Source organism: Acipenser ruthenus, chromosome 1 (genome assembly GCF_902713425.1).
Source record: "Acipenser ruthenus chromosome 1, fAciRut3.2 maternal haplotype, whole genome shotgun sequence".
Classification (NCBI taxonomy): Eukaryota; Metazoa; Chordata; class Actinopteri; order Acipenseriformes; family Acipenseridae; genus Acipenser; species Acipenser ruthenus.
This window is the reverse complement of record NC_081189.1, coordinates 33,007,250-33,029,134: the sequence shown is the minus strand read 5'-3', so window position 1 is coordinate 33,029,134 and position 21,885 is coordinate 33,007,250. Positions and strand designations below refer to the sequence as shown.

General features: G+C 36.9%; 1 protein-coding gene across 1 annotated transcript in view; it reads right to left on the bottom strand.

The window, feature by feature from the left end:
• LOC131737104 (ciliary neurotrophic factor receptor subunit alpha-like) overlaps nt 1–21,885 on the bottom strand; it is a 160,876-nt gene that overhangs the window by 85,040 nt on the left and 53,951 nt on the right. Inside the window, exon 2 of the mRNA XM_059023871.1 lies at nt 4,116–4,197. Within this exon, the coding sequence (XP_058879854.1) occupies nt 4,116–4,197 (82 nt within the window). The remainder of the gene's footprint in view (nt 1–4,115; nt 4,198–21,885) is intronic.

Below are 21,885 nucleotides of genomic sequence, written 5' to 3'. Positions count from 1 at the left end.
AAGCACGTGAAGTGATTTGTGCCCTCCTCGTGCCTAAATACAAAACTACCTTTTTAAATCACATGTGAAACACAGACCCGTTTATATCCCGTGTACCAATCTATACACCAACATTTACACACGCACGCAACATACAACATATAACACACAATTGCACACAGGGGCGGGGCACATTGCCACAGTATGTCAGTACAGAATATGTATATGCTGTGATAAAACAAGGCTTACGCTTTTAAACCTGGGCACACAGTTCAGTCCAGAGACTCAACTATAAATGATACTGACACTGACCAGTACTTTCAAAGGGTCTGTCAATATAATGTATCTATCTTTTAAATATTAATACTAACAGTCAAACAGTATCGTTTTTGTGATGAAATATATTTTGTTATTTTTATTTTCCCTACCCTGGGTCCAGTCCTTTCATTACAAGTAAAAGTATAATGTAACAGTAACAAATAGTGGTTTACTTCCAGCTTAGTCACAGTTACTACTTTGTACTGGGACTGAATTTGGCACAAATCAAGTCTGTTGTGAAAAAAAACAAACAAAAAAACATGCCTTGACCGTTTATGTAATCAGGAGTCTGTTATGTTTCACACTTAACCAGACTGTTTTGTGCTTAATTATAATGGAATAAGACTTACTACAATTACTACAAACAACAGAAAACTGAATGTTCTTGGAACATGCCTTATTTGTATGTTATGTGCTGTGAAACTTGACCTTAGTAGTTTGATATGTGTTTTATGGATTTTTTTTTGTTACAGGAAAAAAGTCCTGGCTAAGATTTAAAAAAAGGGAACTTGTGCCCACTGGATACAAATGTACAAGAAACTAGTCTTCTGTCGGAATTAGAATTCTGCTTCTAATACAGAATAGAGATTCATTTTTCTCGCTTAAAACTGTACCTTTGGGGCTCCCGAGTGGCGCATCCAGTAAAAGCACTCACTAGAGTGCAGGATGCGCTCTATAGCCTGGAAGTCGCGTGTTCGAGTCCAGGCTATTCCACAGCCGACCGTGGACGGGAGCTTCCAGGGGGTGGCGCTCAATTGGCCGAGCGTCGCCCGGGGGGAGGGAGGGTTAGGTCGGCCAGGGTGTCCTCGGCTCACCGCGCACCAGCGACCCCTGTAGTCTGGCCGGGCGCCTGCGGGCTTGCCTGTAAGCTGCCCAGAGCTGCGTTGTCCTCCGACGCTGTAGCTCTGAGGCGGCTGCACGGTGAGTTCGCAGTGTGTAAAGAAGCGGGCGGCTGACGGCACACGCTTCGGAGGACAGCGTGTGTTCATCTTCGCCCCTCCCGAGTCAGCGCAGGGGTGGTAGCGGTGAGCTGAGCAGAATAAAATAATTGGGCATTTCAAATTGGGGAGAAAATAATAAAAACTAATTGGCAACGACTAAATTTATAAAAAAAAAAAAAAACTGTACCTTTGCTGAAAAAAAGAAATGCTTTGCCCTCAACAGTTTAACTAAGAAAAAAAAAACAGATAATCTACACAGACAGACTCCTAAGAAGCATGGGCTAGATATTCAAAGATTTAGCAAATTTATGCAACTTTTATGTCACTTTGTTTGCATTGCGAATCTCTTGCACGCATTCGCAACTTAGTGAAATTCAAAAGAGTTACAGGAAAAATGCTAATTTCGCAAGGCTACGGAAGCTAATAAATCTACATGACTCTAAACAGGAGATGAAACACACCTCAGACTACATCCTGCTGATGCCGTGTATTTGCGTATGAGGGGAGACAATGGCTCAAACTGTTCAAATGCATAGAAAGGGCAATTTTACTGAAGAGTCGATTATAATAATGGCTGACAATGTTTTAGAAAATGAAAAATAAATGTTTGGAAATGGAAAAAACAAAAATATCCAAGGGTGAGAAAAAATTATATTTGGCACTAACAATGCAAAATGTGTTTTTGGTATATTTAGTTACAGTATCTATTCATATTTTGTTCAGTTCTTGCACCACTCTGGACAACTGCTGGTTTTTAAATTGTATTTTGTATTGTTTAAGCATTGTATATTTCATAATTCCAGCACACACTGTTTTCTCTTTCTTTTTTCTTGTTTCTGTTCTTCAGTCAGCATTTAAAAATATAAATTTCAAAACGCCATCTTGACTAATTACAAACATTCACACACTCAACCGGCCTTTAAATAGTATTTAGGTTGTTTGCAAATTAGTTATGTGAAGTCAAATGTGTCCCTAATATTGTGATTTGTAGAAAATTTTGAATTTCACACTTCTAGGTGGACTTGCATGGTTATTCACAATTTCTCCTCCTGCAGCTCACGTTTGAAATTTCATTCGCAGGCGTACGTTTTTCTCAAGGCCGAAAATCCCTGCAACTGCCATTCCGAAACTTGCATTTCTTTTAAATATCCAGTCCATTATCTTTAAAACATGACAACAATTTACGGACAAGTTGCCAGCTTTAAAAGGCTACTACACAACTGCATCAGGATTTGCTGTTGGGTACAGTATGCAGCAATGTAAAGTGAAGACCTCATTATTTACAGTTTTGTGCAAGGGAGTAAATCTTAAATTCCCTTTCAGTTAGCTCAAGGGTTGTTTCAGCTGCACTACTGTCAAGATCCCCAAGTCTGAAGTGTAAAAAAAGATCAATGTTATTGCAGACTATCTCATTGTTTGACTGGTGAGCATTCCTGGGTGTCTTCCCCCCATTTTGACTTAAACAAACAAAGATTTTAAACAAGTGTTATCAAATAACACCAGAACCTCTGGGTTTGAAAGACCACAGTGATAGTAACAAGAAACGTGATTATTTAGTTTTTCAATTAAATCGATACACACGTCTTGGGTTAAAAGCATCTTGGTAACTTACATTAAGTTAAATTAGCAAAACTGAAGTGTCAAATTACATTTTGTACTTATTACTCACAATAAAACTTTAATAGACCATTACATTACATGAAATACAAAAGGAAAGCAAATTTATACCTGATAAGAAATGATTAAAAGTGGGTACATTTACTCAAAATCCATTTACCAAGCTTTGGAAAATATTATATTATAATAGTACAGAATATACAGTAGTACACATAATACATTCAATTATCAGACTACTTGCCAATGCCTTCCACTGTGCCACTGCTTGCACCATGCAATCTAGTTTTAGTGAACTGGAGCAATAGAAACCAGAGTAACATTTTGAGAGTTCAGCTGTAATTATCTTAAATAAATTATGGCTCGATACTCTGATGTATTTTCTCCTGCAGTCAAAGCCCCTGAGCATGGGAACCAAGTGGAGTAATGTAATAATCACTGTCTTACTCAGGATATTCAGGCTTGAGTGAAACTAAAAAAAAATGTACCATCCTTGCTTGTAGTATGAGTAATTATTTGAATAATAATATTATGTACAACATTATTGATGTTATGATAGTGTAGATGTTAAGCTATTATAAGAAGCTACGGTCAGAACTACAAAAAACTGTTACTTGGTGTCAGTTTAAAAATAAGAAGGAGCAAAATAATTTAATGATGCCTGTCATTTAATTTGCATTCTGCTACTATTAAACAACAACATAAGCAAAAGTGTTTTAGGTTGAGAAATAAATGGGGAATTGCTACTATGGGTATTTCATTTTAGCAGAGTCTAGTAGACACATATTTTGGCTAATGCCTTTATCAGTGTTTGCTGAAAGTGTATACATTTATATCATTATGTCTGTATGAGGTTGTGGATTTTTTCCAATGTACATTCATCAACTGAACATGCTGGTACAAAGAAAGGAAAAAGAATGTGCCCTTAGTGGAGATTTAAAACTATATCAGTAGAACAGTGTGTGCAGTACATTCACCACAGAACACTGAAGAACTTTCAAACATGCTGATCCAAGGTTATTTGTTCCATTATTCTAACACTCGTTCTTACAAGACTTCCAAATGTATCTCTGTATACTTGCAGTATCAGGAGCACTTTGTGATCAGATGACAAATGCTTGGCTCCCTGGAGCCTTCCTATCCTATTGATCGGTGGATGCAGATCAAGACTTACCCTATTTAGAATTACTGTGTAGCCCAGGGAGACCAGCAAAGCAAAGAACAAGAACAGAGAGAGAAAATAAAGTAAAAATAGAAACTCACCCTGCTGGCTGCGCCTCTGAGCATAGACTACCACCACTGCAGCTAACACCACACAGCAAGCTGATGTGACAATATTTGCCATCTGTTAAGGAAACAAAAGTGCTTGTTAGCGTGCTTCAAACAGGCAGGACCGAGGCAGTGCTCAGGATACAGAAGTGAATCCCTACTTGTCTTGAGTGTATCATCAGTGAAATCATCTCCACACGGGACTACTCTTATAACTACAAGGCCTTAAAGGGACAGCATTATCATCTAACACTGGTTCTTTTGTGTGAATGAAGGGGTCTGTTTGTCACCAGGGTATTTAACAACAAATATCAGCTGGGGAATTTAGAAAGAGCTTGTTCTGTGCCCAGATATTCGGGCACGAGTTGAGATTTTTATTAATGCAAAACATCATTTTCACGCTGCTGTTTCCCAAATTTAGTAGTAGCCAGTTGTTTTTTTATCATTTTTTCCCAATTTAGAATAGGCTCATCTCACCGCTACCACCCCCGCACTGACTCGGGAGCAGTGAAGACGAACACATGCTGTTCTCCGAAGCGTGTGCCATCAGCCAACCGCTTCTTTTCACACTGCAGAACCACCATGCAGCCACCTCAGAGCTACAGCGTCAGAGGACAATGCAGCTTTGGGCAGCTACTGGCAAGCCCGCAGACGCCCGGCCAGACTACAGTCGCTGGTGCTCGGTGAGCCGAGGACACCAAAATAATAATAATAAAAAATGCCTCAGTTTTAATACAGTTATTAATGTTAAATGCGTTTCATGCTGCAGGATTCTTTGCGACATCTATTGGCCATATTCCGCTGTTGTTGTTGTTGTTGTTTTAAAACATGGCACCCAGGCATCCAGCAAAGGAGCATTGTGTGGAATTTCTTGACCAAGCAGGAGAAAATGGAATTTGCAAAATCTGCCAAGGAAATATTTAATTCAAAGGAGGAAGCACTAGCACACTCACTTAGTGTGCTACACAAATATTTTTTATTTAACCCAAAACAAAATAGGTAAACATTTCGTAAGAGTGTGAGTAACGTTTTTTCTCATACTGATTTAATTGTGTACTTTGCACCTTACGCATTTTGGAGTGTGTATGCTTTTTCTTTGTTAATCTACTTCATTGAAATAAAAATGTTTACGGTTTTCAGTCTGTTTTCTGGGGTACACCACTCACAATACTGTATTTATTTGTTTATTTATAAATAAAAGCTACTTATTTGATCTTCTTGGTAAGAAACTACATCTGGGCAACAACTGTAGGTATTCCATATTGGAAGCCACGTGGTTATTATTACTAATCTTTACGATTTAGTTCCTGATTTTTAGGATTTAGTTCCTGAGGTGTCCTTGCCGCTATGTGTTATTGTTTTCTGTAAAACATTGATATCCTGTCAGTTAAGAAAAGGCTTCATGCAAAGCTTGTTTTAACACTGTCTTTATTACGCCGGCCAGAGACTCGCGCTTACAACTGCATTGTCATATTTTGTACATTTTCTTTAAATTCTCAAATTAATAATCAATACCCGGGTAGTAAAAAGAGACCTGGGTCTGGTCAGGTAATTTAAAACCTGACAAGTACCCGGGTTTTCAAGTACCCATGCCGAACAAGAGGACTGTGTTTCCCACACATCTTTTTCAGTCACCAGCATTGTTGGACCATTTATGAAGTAGTTGTTTCCCAAGAATAGAAAGTTGAATTGAGTTTCCACCTCTCTTACGTTAATTCCTTACTGTTTAGGCTCCAGTTATCAACAGGTAAACCCTAGGGAATACATGAGTGTAAAATCCTTTCACTCCTTCTAATTTAAAGTGACTACAAGCTGCAACATAATGCTGCTTGGTTTCAGTCTATGCCGACTGGAAATGTAAAGTCTTTTGGCCTTGGGCCTAGCAATTCTTGTCAGAATTAAGCCTGGCTTTTGTTGTCTTTTGTGTAGTGAGGATTATCGATTTTCTAATAACTTTTTGTTCAAGTTTTACCTGCAGGGTTGAAATGTTTCAAGTTAAATACTTTAAGCCCTTCAAAAACAAACTTTAAACATGATTAAAAGATGGGATCAGAGGCCAAGGGGTTCAACATTTTTTAAAAGAAGGTGTAAAAAGTACAGTAAAAACAGCAATGTATGTTCAAAGGTTCTTCTTTGTTTATGTGAAAGCGTCTGTGACACTCCGTAAACCCAATAGATTTGTTTTTGTTTTAAAGACCACTTTAACCATTCTGCAAAAGGTTGGCTCAAATAATGTGTTTTAATGTATTTGTTTTCTTTCATTTTGAACTTCATCAAATCTAATTGTACGTTTTTATTTAATGTACACCACCTAGGTTATTTTGTGATTGCTAAACCAAGAGAAATATAAAACAAACTAAGCAATGTGTGATTTTGTATGATTTACTGCTTAGTGGAGATAATCCAAGAAACAATTTGGTGATATTTTATAAAGGCTGTATAATGCTTTTTTTTTTAATGAAATATACTGGAGCAGAAAAAAAAGTGATCTAGGTGGTGAACACAATTCTGATGACTCATTGGTGAGTAACATCTGCTGACAGTGAAGCATTTGAAAGTACTCTAAATTATCAACTGCATGACATCACAAGATTAACTACACCATATATATATATATATATATATATATATATATATATATATATATATATATATATATATATATATATATGTGTGTGTGTGTGTGTGTGTGTGTGGAAACTGCTGAAAGCAAACCCATTTGTGTCACCCAGAGATTTATAAGCAACCCTGATAAAGACAACTTTCGGTTATTAACAACATTTTAACAACATTTAATGTTAATGGATTTCGCATATTAGCAACTGTCTGCCTCTTAATGACAACTTTTTTTTTTTTTTTTTCAATTTCTATGGCGACGGCACACACACAAATACATTGCGTGCAAGCAGCTGTACATTTATTGAGACTGATTGTCGTCTGTCATCATGGCTTCAAAACATGTAGACCTTTCTATAGCTGATAAAGATCGGATTCTGGAGGCACTACGTGGAACCCAGTGCTAAACAAGTACGGGTAGCAGAAAATCTGTTGTATCCTGCAATTTGAAATTGGCTACGAAGCTGCAAGCAAAATTGAAAGTGATTACAGCTGGAGGTGGAAAATCGTAAAAAAAAAACCAACTACTTCTTTTAAAATTATGCTTCTGTATTAAATGTAAGTACTGTGCAAGTTTGTTTACTGTTTTTAAGGATATTGATAGTATGTTGTTGTAGTACCATGTGTACAATACAGTACTGTGTATTCTTTTTTGTTTTACATATCTGTGTAGTGTTAGTAAACAGTTGTTTGTTCTGGTATTTGGTGTTTTAACACTGTAATGAACCAAGATGTGTATTTCAGTGCGTTGTTTTTACAACTATAGTATACATCGTTTTTCCATACACTTGAAAATGTGGCTTTTCGCTTAATAACAACCTTCGGTTAATAACAACTTTTCCTGGGAACCGAGAGGTTGCTAATAAGCGGCATCTACTGTATATAAAATGATGTGGCTATGTATATTGTTTAATTGATTGCTCAATGATTGGATTAATTTATATCTATTGTATAGGCCTATACTCTAAAGCTTTTTTTCCCAATTAGCAATTTTCATAGCTACACCTTATGAAGACATGCTACGTGTTGAAGCGCATTGTGTTTTTTGTTTGTTCTGGCTAAATGCAAATGTTTTTAAGCAAATAAAATATAAGATTTTACTGCACAATAATGGTGGTCATGTCTTTGAGTGAGTGTGCGACCAGTCCCGACTCTACTAATATCAACTATTAAATGAGGTACACATGGATGGTTGATACACCATTACTAAGAACTGTTTTATGACCTTGTGGGGACATTCTTTAGTGTACAAAGGGCCTTGTTTACTAAAGGGCACTAAATGTAGAGTTAGCGCACATGTAAAGTAGTGAGCCTAACGTGCGTGACAAATCTAAATTGACTGTCCCATTTACTAACGGAGAACACATACATTTGTGTGCACACTATTTAGCTCATTAACATGAGCAAAAATTTAATGCGCACGGTAATGTCTGAGACTACACGTGACCACCTTCATTTAAAAAGCCACAGCAGTCCAGGCTTATCTTTTGGTCAGTAGCTTATTGTGAAATGTGGAGGTGGCTTACATTGACTGAAAATGAGCGATCAACAGACACAGCACCCAGAAGGAGGCAGGCAGAGACAACGTGAAGTGAAACTGCACTTACCTTTTGATTTGAAAATGTATTCCTTGTTTGATGCAACAACAAAAAAAGAAAAAAAGCCTTTTTCCTTTCTCCTTTATTGAGTATACAATAAAAGTCATGTTGTGCAATGGCATATTTTTCTTTTTGTTCTGCTTACTCGAGAAATATTGATTGATGAGACGTAGCCTCAATTCTCTTCCTTGTTCGCATTGTCACCCAGCAGAGCAGGCTCCATGGATCGGGGTGACAGTGCAATGTGAGTACAATCATTAGCACCCATCACATTGGGGAAGCCAGCAACCCAGAAGCCCACTTTCACATCCTGTAAACCTGTCATGTGTGGGGAATGTAGTATAATTCCCTGTGAGCTTTAGCAGGGTTTTTTTTGTTGTTGTTTTTGTAAATTGCAGGTTATTAAATAGGTTGCAGTTAAAGCTGAATGACATAGTTTAAAATAAAATTACTACTCTAAAGCAGGGGTGTCAAACACATGGCCCATGGGCCAATTTTTTGGCAGCCTGCCCATTAGTTTTTAAAATTGCCTTGATGTACTGTATCGTTTTCGAATTCTTCTTTAAACCCGCCTCTTTAATATAACACGTGTATTCAACATGTGCAGTCTGCATTGTATGAGTGACATTCCCATTAAGCCAATCACAGCTCACAGAGGTAATAAAATAGCCAATCTAACAGTGCACAGGATCCGTTTCCTCACACACACGTGTAACAGCACAGCACACATCATTTTGATTAAGTTAACAAAGGCTTGTTTAAACTATTTTACTTTGGGTAAAATTAAAAATCTGTAGGCACAAAGTAGTTGGAGATGTCATGGAAGCGAAAGGTGGAGGCGGAACACAGAAGATTAAAAAATCACTAGCCAGATTATTTTTTTCACTGAAAAATTTTGACATCAAGACAATATGTCTGATTAGCAGTGCAACGGTTGCAGTTATGAAAGATTATAATATACAAACTCACTGTGACACGTTGCATAAAGCAATGTATTCTGAGTTTACTGGAGATGAAATAAGCTATATGGAGTCTCAACAAAAGGTTTTTCTGAAAATGAAAAGAAAAAATGAAAGTGCTGTGGATGCCAGTTTTATTGTTAGCAAAGAGCTTGCATGTGCTGCCAAACCTTTTTCAAAAGGATGAATATTTAAAAGGTGCATGCCTAAAACAGCTGATGTAGTATGCCCTGAAAACATTTTTAAATGTTCAGTCTGTCTCGTAACGCAGTTGCTAAGCGTATTACCAAAATGGCAGGTAATATTAACTTTTAATATTAGGGAAGAGCTTTTAAGTTTAAGCATGAACAACACAACCACAGGAAATGACATATTTTAACTTCAAGAAGCCATGGAAAGTGCGGAATTACCTTGGAAGTAACTAACTGGGATTGCAACAGATGGTGCACTATATATGACTGGGCAAAAAGAGTAGACTGGCTAGCAGAGTGCTAGAAAAAATGTGAGAAAGAAACACAGAAGTACCACTTACACTGCATTCTGCATCAATAGGCATTCTGTGGAAAAGTTGCAGAATCAGAACACGTAATGAGCATTGTTATCAAGTGTACAAGAAGTGTCACAGCATTATGTATTGTGACATTTTTTTTTTTTTTTACTGTTTGAGATTTCCATTGAAAGTAAAATACTGTTCTATTTCCTCTATAATACATTACATTTGTATTTTTTTTTGTCAGTGTTCTAGGAAAGCTGCTTCTAGTTATACAGTGATCCGTCGCATATCAGCCCGTCACATACCTGCCCTAGCTGTTTATCCACCATGATCAATCTCTTCAACTACGTTAGTTTATTATTGAACAGAGAAGATTAGTTCAGATATTGTAGATCCTAAAAAGTTTTCGTCCACTGTGTTGTATGTGCTCTTGCTGGTAGTGTCACGCCAAGCTGTTCAGTGTGTTGATATATAAATAAATCCTGTTCGCTTGCGGGGCGCATCATCTTCAACCTCTGTCTCGATTTCCTGCCTGTCACTCAGCAGCGAATGCATGCACGCTCACGGCAGATGGTTACTCTGTCACAAGCATTAATACCCTGTATATTTCTAAATAAGGGATTATGGGGAGCTCCCTAATAAAAGCTGAATCTCAAAACAATAATTGTGTGAATATAGTAATTGTTACAGCTGTGTATAATGGTATTTAAAACAGGATTCATTCAACCGCCTTTTTACATATCCACCCTTACTCTGGTCCCACCGCAGTCGGATATGCAATGGATTACTGTATCTGCCTGTTTTTGTACTATAAAATACATTAAGTAATATGTTGATTAATTGATTGAGACCGTGCCTGCATACTTATTGATGACTAGAGGATAATGTGTTTTGTGTAAAGTATTTTGCCTAGTATATTTGAGTATATTGGCCTACATACAATTTCTATAGACATTTTCTGGTACATTCTGATATATAACTTTGGTACCAGATAAATAGCATACTAAAAATGGATTTTCTTTTTCTTTTTTTCTGAAGGTATATGGTATCATAAAAGGTAGCAGTGTGGAGTAGCGGTTAGGGCTCTGGACTCTTGACCAGAGGGTCATGGGTTCAATCCCCGGTGAGGACACTGCTGCTGTACCCTTGAGCAAGGTACTTTACCTAGATTGCTCCAGTAAAAACCCAACTGTATAAATGGGTAATTGTATGTAAAAATAATGTGTAAAGAAAATAATGTAATTGTATGTAAAAATAATGTGATATCTTGTAACAATTGTAAGTCGCACTGGATAAGGGCGTCTGCTAAGAAATAAATAATAATAATAATAATAATAATTAATGACATAGCTTCTGAATAGGGCTGACACCCAGCCCATACGGTATATTTATTGTTTTCCCTTTACGCTGATAAGCAACAACTTGACCATGACGACTGCAAAATACTTTTCAGTAAGAATATTAAAACAAACCAAATTATCATTTAATAAACCATATAATATCATTGTTTAAAGCTAACCAGCTGGTAATCAACTAAATGCAACAAAATGAACTGCCTTGTATTCACTATTCAATTTCCATTATATTTAACTATATTCAGAGAGTCTTCTATAATGATTATAGAAGAAGTTCCAGTCACAGTAGTAATATCAAAATGCATCATTCATTTCTTACAAGCTTAGGGTAACACGTGCTATGTGGAGACTCAACTGAGACACAACTTACCATTGAGTTGGCTGTTAATATTTGCCATTCCTAATGAACTGATTTGTAGATGTAACATATTGTAACATGTTCAGTGTGCAATGATGCACTACAAAGTTCTTTATTTTTGTGGTGCTTTTTCAGGCTTCAATACACAGAACATTCTCAATACAAAGGCATTTTGTAGGGGCATTCCCCACCACAATGGAATCGCTGAACAGATTCAATTATAAATACACAAAATAACAAAACCCCCACACGGTACCCACTCCCACCCTGGGTGACAGATCTGTAAAACCCTGCTAATCGTGCCCTTCCACAACTAAAAGCTAGAAGGGCATAGGATTTGAAATGGGTTTGCTATGGCCAATACCCAATCTTTTTAAGCTTAGTGTTTCACTTTTCCCCCTTATGTCTTGGCTTGAAATAAAATTAAAAAAACACAGCAGTACTGATAGAAAGATAAGGGTTGATGGCAGAATAGCAGTGAGCACAGCATTGTGGCCCTGTACAGCTTGTTATATTATCTCACGCTGGTATTTTGAGAATTTCCAATGTATTCAAATATGACATTCAGCTATCACAATTTATACACATATACAGTGCCTTGCGAAAGTATTCGGCCCCCTTGAACTTTGCGACCTTTTGCCACATTTCAGGCTTCAAACATAAAGATATGAAACTGTAATTTTTTGTGAAGAATCAACAACAAGTGGGACACAATCATGAAGTGGAACGAAATTTATTGGATATTTCAAACGTTTTTAACAAATAAAAAACTGAAAAATTGGGCGTGCAAAATTATTCAGCCCCTTTACTTTCAGTGCAGCTAACTCTCTCCAGAAGTTCAGTGAGGATCTCTGAATGATCCAATGTTGACCTAAATGACTAATGATGATAAATAGAATCCACCTGTGTGTAATCAAGTCTCCGTATAAATGCACCTGCACTGTGATAGTCTCAGAGGTCCGTTTAAAGCGCAGAGAGCATCATGAAGAACAAGGAACACACCAGGCAGGTCCGAGATACTGTTGTGGAGAAGTTTAAAGCCGGATTTGGATACAAAAAGATTTCCCAAGCTTTAAACATCCCAAGGAGCACTGTGCAAGCGATAATATTGAAATGGAAGGAGTATCAGACCACTGCAAATCTACCAAGACCTGGCCGTCCCTCTAAACTTTCAGCTCATACAAGGAGAAGACTGATCAGAGATGCAGCCAAGAGGCCCATGATCACTCTGGATGAACTGCAGAGATCTACAGCTGAGGTGGGAGACTCTGTCCATAGGACAACAATCAGTCGTATACTGCACAAATCTGGCCTTTATGGAAGAGTGGCAAGAAGAAAGCCATTTCTTAAAGATATCCATAAAAAGTGTCGTTTACAGTTTGCCACAAGCCACCTGGGAGACACACCAAACATGTGGAAGAAGGTGCTCTGGTCAGATGAAACCAAAATCGAACTTTTTGGCAACAATGCAAAACGTTATGTTTGGCGTAAAAGCAACACAGCTCATCACCCTGAACACACCATCCCCACTGTCAAACATGGTGGTGGCAGCATCATGGTTTGGGCCTGCTTTTCTTCAGCAGGGACAGGGAAGATGGTTAAAATTGATGGGAAGATGGATGGAGCCAAATACAGGACCATTCTGGAAGAAAACCTGATGGAGTCTGCAAAAGACCTGAGACTGGGACGGAGATTTGTCTTCCAACAAGACAATGATCCAAAACATAAAGCAAAATCTACAATGGAATGGTTCACAAATAAACATATCCAGGTGTTAGAATGGCCAAGTCAAAGTCCAGACCTGAATCCAATCGAGAATCTGTGGAAAGAACTGAAAACTGCTGTTCACAAATGCTCTCCATCCAACCTCACTGAGCTCGAGCTGTTTTGCAAGGAGGAATGGGCAAAAATTTCAGTCTCTCGATGTGCAAAACTGATAGAGACATACCCCAAGCGACTTACAGCTGTAATCGCAGCAAAAGGTGGCGCTACAAAGTATTTTATTTGTTAAAAAAGTTTGAAATATCCAATAAATTTCGTTCCACTTCATGATTGTGTCCCACTTGTTGTTGATTCTTCACAAAAAATTACAGTTTCATATCTTTATGTTTGAAGCCTGAAATGTGGCAAAAGGTCGCAAAGTTCAAGGGGGCCGAATACTTTCGCAAGGCACTGTATAATACAATATTGATTCATACATGTGTAAGTCTCAAAATACCAGATCCTTTTCAACAACTAATGCAGCAAAAAAATAAATAAATATTGTAATTATTTGGGATTTTGTGAGTTTACAAATCCATGAAGTGGCAAACTCACTCTTGTCAAAATATGTGGATAATGTTAATATTATCATTAGTCAGCTTCCGTAGCAGTTTATAATCCAGTTAAAACAATGTGTAATTAAATACATTAACAGCACATGTCAAACTGCAAATAGCTTTTGAAATATTACTTTTACAATTGCTCTTAACATATTTAAAACATGGTTCATTTCCCAAAAGCAAAATCTAATGTATAAATACTTTTATGATTACATAGATGAGAATACATAGACCCCTACAGTGCCAGTTCAACCAATAACAGCTCTCTCATCTGTAACCAGTAAAAGTAAAAATAATAAATGGTCTTTTAATTGAGCTTAGGTATTTCCATGACATGTAGTACAATCCTATTCAGTTATTAGATTGCTGCTGCTTAGACAGCATGCAACCAAAAACAAGATATTGCTTCTCTGTTTTTAACTTTGTTCTTTTTAAATAATAAATAATAAAGAATGGAATCTGTTATTATCTACGATCTGTTATTATGTTGTTGCACCTCTGCTTGCATTAATCGTGAACTATGTTGGGATATTTGGGAGACTGAAATATTGGAATGGAAATATTGGTAATTCAATAAAATAGTCGGTGTGTGATACAGGGTACATGTTTTGGCCTTTAAAATACCTAAATAAGAAATGGGATCTGTAGACTGGCCTAGGGCAATGCTAAAGTTAACCAGAAAAGTCCATTCAGTAAACCACAGAAGGAATCCCTAAATAGGTCTAAGACTGCTGTACTAACAGATAGACAAGAAAAATAAATGTACTCCACATACAGTACATTCAAAAGTCAGAAAATGCACAGAATACTTTCTTGCCAGTTCTGAAGATGCCTCCTTTAATTGATGAACCAGAGATATGCTCAGTTCCTTGGCTCTATCGCAGTTGTGCCATTGAATTTGGAAAAATCCTGAATGAAGTGAACTGTGACCTGGAACAGCCTGCAAAGTGTGTCTCTGTTTGTTTGTGTATGAATGTGTGTGTGTGTGTGTGTGTGTGTGACTTGTGTTTATGTGTGGGGCTGGCAAGTCCATGCCACGGGATCGGGTGCCAAGCCAGTTTGCCTGGGGGACTCATATAAACACTCTGCATTTGTTTCTTGGCCACTCCCCCTGAGACCACTGAGAAAAATCAATGCAAACCGTGCAAGACACAGAGTCTGCACTTTACTGCCAGGATACCATAGAATATAGTCCTTGCAAACAGACAGTAATAGTGTGTGTTATGTAAGTGTACAACCTTGATGGTTTAACTACTTGGTGTTTTCATAGGTTTGGCGAGTTTAAGTAACATTACTCTAATGAGCAGCATTGTGAGACGATTGGTATTCCATCATGATTACATTTAGTATCTTATTATGGTTCCAGCTCTACAAAACAGTTTATAAAAGAAGCTTCTGTTGTCTCTTATTTCATGAAACTGTAAACAGCTGTTTATAGGCAACTCATTTTGTTATGGTTTCCAGTGGGAAAGAGGAGTTAAAGAGATACCATCAACACATGTCAGAATATTACATTTCTTAGTTGTTTTCATATGGTATTGTGTTTTGTGTAATTCTCTTTTGTACTTTCTGCTGCTTTACCAGAGTTACTAACCCCTTTCATCTGCTTCTGAAGAAACTAAAAGCTGAATTTCTGAAGCGAGATGGTTTTGGAAATAACCACTGCAGTTGTGCAACCGTAATTTTAGACTCCTCTACAACTGTGGAAACTGCGAGTTAGTAAATTAATAATCTATATACACAGTTTCAGAGGCGACAGAAATTTTAGTTACACACCCACAATTCTACAGCTAGAATTGAACATCTGAGAACATTCTCTTACTAAAGTTTACTATAGGAAACTTTCATGATCATTTTGCAGTTTACCATGCCTTAACCATACTTACACTTGCTGGGACAAATATCAGAATATTGGAATGAATATTTTTTGACATGTATTCGGATACAAAAATCAGATGTTCGTATTCGGTAGAAATGACAAAGATACCTTGCACTTATTTACCGCTTCACCAGAAGTTGCGCGACAGTTTCAAAAATGGCAAATGAAAAAGATCTCTGTGTGATATGTGAGATCTATAGATATAGATTTAAATAGATCTACAGCAGTTCTATTTAAAAGTTTTAGGCAGCAAAAAGTAAACAAACCAGACTATCTGATCTCTATGGAAGGCCATCTGGGTCAAAAACACTCTGGGGTGCTTTAGAGCGAGTCAGAATCTCATGGGACAGAAAAAAAGGCACGCACGTCATTCTGAAATGCCTTGCTTAAACAGTCCCAAACTTTCTGGAAATGTTGTGTGTTGATTTTTATATAGATTGCATATATTATATATTTTTTGTTGTGACTTTGTTATGTGGAATGTAATAAACGAGAACCAAAATGGTGAGTTTTTTTCCCCCTGCATTTTACAACGCATTTCCACGTTTGTTTTATTTGAATCGTTTAAAGTTAAATTTCAGTTTTCATGTGCTTGTTCAGCTACAAAAAGGCACAAATACACCTAATATTATTACTTTATGAAATGTGTCTATGGCCACTTACTGTGAAGAAACAGCAATGGCAAGGAATGAAAAAAAGTTTAAAATAATAACATACGGTGTCAACTTTATGTACTATTTATTTTGGGAATAAGCAAAAAAACGTTTAACTTGAACTGCTATTTGGCATCCTTTGTTTTGTAGTTAATTCACTGGGGTAAAGTAAGGATGTAACAGGGCGAGTTGCCCTGTACATTCATTTGTTTATTTATTTTAGAACGGGATTTCCCCCTCCGCCCCTGTGTTATTTTGTATTATTATTATTAGGCTTTATTATTATATTTATGTCGGCGAGCGCCGTATGTTTTACTGTTTTGTTTGTTTCTCTCCTCTCGTTCTCTCCTCTCACTCCTAACACCCACCCCGAGCTAGAGAGCTGCAGGCTTTTTATAACAGGTGACCATCTCCCGATTAGCAACAAATTAAATCACCTAATTAATTCGGGAGATGGCCACCTTCTGCACGAGTTTTAATTGTGTTGTGGATGGGTAGCCCCATCCACACTAAACAAAACAAACCGGCTACGCCGTCAAAATACAAAACAGTAAAACATACGGCGCTCGCCGACATAAATGTAATAATAAATCCAAATAATAATGATACAAAATAACACAGGGGCGGAGTGGGAAATCCCGTTCTAAAATAAATAAACAAATGAATGTACAGGGCACCTCGCCCTGTTACAAAGGCCTACACAACATAGTCTTTATTCCTGGGGTATTTTTTTTTTTTACTTTAACGTGTTACATATTGTAAACGTCTTGCCATAAAATAAAGGCACACACAGGGCCACACCCCTGCCATATGCTATGCTGTCTCGACCTGCGTTCTGAGCAATATAATGGCTTTTTGAAAATGAACAAATGTCCAAACTACTTATAATATACTTTCACTTTAGGTTTCCCTCTTTGTCCACAGTAAGCTTTTTACTATATATACTTTGCTATATTTTTTTGAGTGTTTAAACGTTTAAATGATATCCAAATGTTTACAATGTTGTCTATCAGTTTAAACACTATCAGAAATACAGAATGTATCAGAAATATAGATGTTGGCCCTGTGTGTATAAAATATACATAGTATATTCCATATACACATTATTCTTATCTTCATATAGTCTTATGCACGTTATTATTGTAGTCGTTTATTTTAAACTCTATCAGCTAACGTCTTGCTATGGGTTTTCTTAGTGGGAGTGCACTTATCCACAGCAGTCTCTCTCTCTCTCTTATTCTCACCTCAAAATACAACATTTTTAATAATACACCAATTGTTTTGTAACCCCCCTTCAGGCTGCACAATCAAAGTCATCTCCTAAATAGAATGTGAACCTCAGCAATGCCCCAGGTCAATTCCCCACCAGTGTGCCAGACTTGATTATTTTACTGACAAGAACATTGTGTTATCCTGAAATATCTGAAGCCCTGAATATTGAGGTAAGTTTGCCTGCAAGACCAAGGTGATAAAACAGGTTACATTTCACACACCTGGTATAGTGGTGTTTTTTAACCTAGGGAACTGTTTAAAGTTGATGCTTGAAACATATTTGTAGGTTACATTTTCATATATTATTTTTTAAAACCAACCATAGCTGGTTTTCCATTAGTAGCAGAAAACAATCAATACAGTGTGTACAAATAACATACTGCATTAGTAGCAGAAGCCAGGGTTCAAGCTGCCATTTAAGATACTAATAAGACAACATTAGACACAACATTACCTCCCTTTTCACATTGCTACTGAGCACTACAAAGAGGTTTAAAAACAGGGCATATAAAATAGGGTATATTAAACATGATAACATAATTCAGTTTATAAAGTTTTCAAATGTTGCAACAAAACAACTTTGATTTTTTGTTTTGTTTCCAGGGCTATGTACTCCATCTCAGCTAAATAATCAGTATAGTTGTTTAGGAGTCATAATGCTTTGGGTTATGGACTGCTGTATGCTATCTTTGAAATGATAGTGCTCCATGTGTTCCAGGCATGCATCCAGGATGTGTCAATTATAAAAGTATGTGATACAGGCCTGCAACTATACATATTTCAGCTTTCTGTAACACTAGTAGACAAACTTTTCTCACTTATGTCAGGACTCATATGTTTTATATTAAAGAAGAAGGTTTTATTAAGTAAGAAATCATATACAGTAACTTCACTCTTGTAACATCGCAATAATCCAGGACTCTCTAAGGAAGGTGTATTCAATCCCCACATAACTGGAAATCCAAAGAGAATACAGTGGAAACCGAAAACAATACATGTCAGAGGTTATCGTTAACCCATTATGTGGGTTCTGTCATGCCTTTTTAATTAATTGTTTAGTAACATGTTTTAATTTCTGTATCTGTTTTAACTTTTGTACTCTGCTGCATTAGTGGGTTTTTACTGAGTTAAGTATTGTGAAGGAATGAAAAAATATAGGAATTGCAATTACACTTACACTGACTGGGAAAAAAAAAAAGTCACTAACAGAAGGTTTTAAAATAAGCTCTACCAAATTACTTTGTTAGCAGCCCTAAAAGGAGCGGTCGTTTGGAGAACCCTTCCCCTGCTATTTATATTTCTAGGAGAAAAAGCCTGCATGTTTATAAGTGGTCTGGAGGTTTGGTCACTTTGCCTGAATGGAACCCAAACTCTTAAGAGTCCATGGAACCCAGAATGAAGGCATTCGATGTGAGGGGATAGAAGCTGCCAAACCTAAGCCACACGCTGAACCACACTGTCAAAACCCCAATGGACTGGTTTTAATTATTTCTATCTTTTATTTTTGGTTGGGCTTAGAACATATGAATGTGGGGAAAAATATATCAAACTGAAATAATGCATGCTTCATAACTATGCTGACTTAACAGAATAGACCTATGCTTTGAAATAGACTCAGCATATTTGGGACCTAAAATAAATATCCTTCAAGGTTTCTAATGTTTCCCACATGCTATCTTTGCATCTTTTGAATTCTTCTCAACCATGGTTCTATACGGGCTACTGCATGCCTTTCCTCATTATATCCACATTTAGCCTGAGGGGAACCTGCTTAGACTTTTGTTACCACTAGCCATTTTGTGGATTCCCTTGTCACTATTTCCTAAATGAACCTCTTTGGCTTCAGTCCTGAAACCTTCAGCTTACCATTGTATGATTGTTGATCATGATGGTTTCATGGTCAGTCATGGTGAATCAATTGTGTGATGAACTTTACAACTATGTAATGTAAATATTTCAAACATGGTTTCCAAATTATTGTAAGTAGTTGATAGTTGATTCAGGAACAATGTGATCTTCTTCCCCAAAAAGACAAACCTATCTCTGCTCGAATTCTAAAACTCCCAGCTTAGCCTCAACTCAACTAGCCCTGCTAAATGCATGTGCAGTCTCAGGTGTCCCAAGGGAGTTCCCTTTCAGGTGGTAAATCTCAGGAGAACCAGCTCTTGTGTGATCTGATTAATCTGAAGCTAAGCCTAAACTAGGGCAGCAGTGTGGAGTAGTGGTTAGGGCTCTGGACTCTTGACCGGAGAGTTGTGGGTTCAATCCCCAGTGGGGGACACTGCTGTTGTACCCTTGAGCAAGGTACTTTACCTAGATTCTTTCTGCTGTATTATTGAATTGTGGTTTGTCACACTTGTACTTTGCTTGAACAAAAGTTATTGTATGTCTTGCTCTTATTGTGACACTTGAAATGTATTTGCTTACGATTGTAAGTCGCCCTGGATAAGGGCGTCTGCTAAGAAATAAATAATAATAATAATAATAATAGATTGCTCCAGTAAAAAAAAAAAAAACAACTGTATAAATGGGTAATATCTGTATAATGTGAAATCATGTATAATGTGATATCTTGTAGCAATTGTAAGTCGCCCTGGATAAGGGCGTCTGCTAAGAAATAAATAATAATAATAATAACTCAAAGGTCCCCCTGACCCAGCTGGGGATTTCTATTGCAGTGCTGTTTCCTCTGACACAATGGAATGCCTAACAGGTGTAGATGCTGGGGTCAACAAGAAAACACCTTTCTAATGGCATAACAAAGAAACAATCTAAACACAGTACAAAATAAACCTGCCAGTGAACTGGTTGGAGTGCTACCAAAATAATGTACTGAAATCCACTTGCTGGTATCCAATCATGACTCAATATTATATCTCTTGAGTTTTTGTTTTCCATGTTAACTAAAATTGATACAAATGGTAATCCAAAAATGGTCTAAAGCAGAAGACAGGAAAATGTGTGTAATGACTGTAACCTCTTTCTGACCTCTTTTTAGTAGTCTACAGCCCAGCAGTAAAAAGACAGTATACACTTCCATGGCCCTCCAGCAGAGCAAATTACATATCCATGCCATTTGACAAGCACATTAATAATATTGAGGTTTATATTCATAAGGTTTGTATTAATTATTTAGAACAAAGAGCCAAGGCTGGAAAGTTTACTTGTAAAAGAAAAATGTTTGCCGCTGTTTCTGAAATTATGACCATGTTAAAGTGCCATTATAGCAATGACTAGACATAGCGATCAATGTGACTACATTTTATCATTGTTCTCTTTGCCAGCTTTATGGCTGCACAAAGACATCTGCTCCTCAATCCATCAAAAAAGAATATATGACCTTATGCAGTCATTGGTTTATGAAAGTAATTTAATATATCCAGGCTGCAGTGTGGTTATTATATCCATAAACAATTAAAATGGCTTAGCCAATAAAAAAAATAAAAAGTTTCATATAGTTAAAGTAAGCCAGTGCAAATCTAAAAAAGATGTTTACTGCAAACCATAATCACCTTTAGACAAACCCACCCAACAACTGTTTTGAGTTAATGATAGGGCCCCTTATGCTGATCCATTTTATCACTAGCACGAATAAAATGCCTTATGGAAGTAGTTATTTGTCAGATGAGAACAAAACACAGATTAATGAAAAAGTCCCATCTGTGTGAGCAGATTCTTCTAATCCTTGAATTTTTTATCATTCACCAATGCCATTGTGGTGTTACCAACAAATTACTGAAACCAGAGAAAATATTTTGTTTTTGGCAATAGCTGTTTTAAGCTACAAAAACGTTCTACTAGCTTTTAAAACAATATTTTATTTATCCTTAATACATATGATACGTTTTTAGCAATGTGTTCTTATTAAAAAAAAAAAAAATGTGGTAGTTTCATATTTGTTCTAAGTTGTGACCAAAAAAAACAGTTTTTAGGCACTGTGTTTAAGAATTTTTGGAAGGAGAATGGAAGAACAGATGTTTTAGCCTATCACAATTAAGAACAATACAAGCCTGGTAATACTGTACTACCACACTGTCGTATTTTACAACCATGGTATGGTAGTGACCACATACCACATCTCATAGTGTGTTAATGACTGAGTTCCAAACACAAGAACCAAAAACCAAACATATTCATATGTCTAATGAAATTTGGAGGCTTATATATAAATAGCTATGGCCAAAAGTTTTGCTTCACCCTATAGCAGGGGTGCACAATTCCGGTCCTGGAGGGCCGGATCCCACCTGGCTTTTGTTCCAA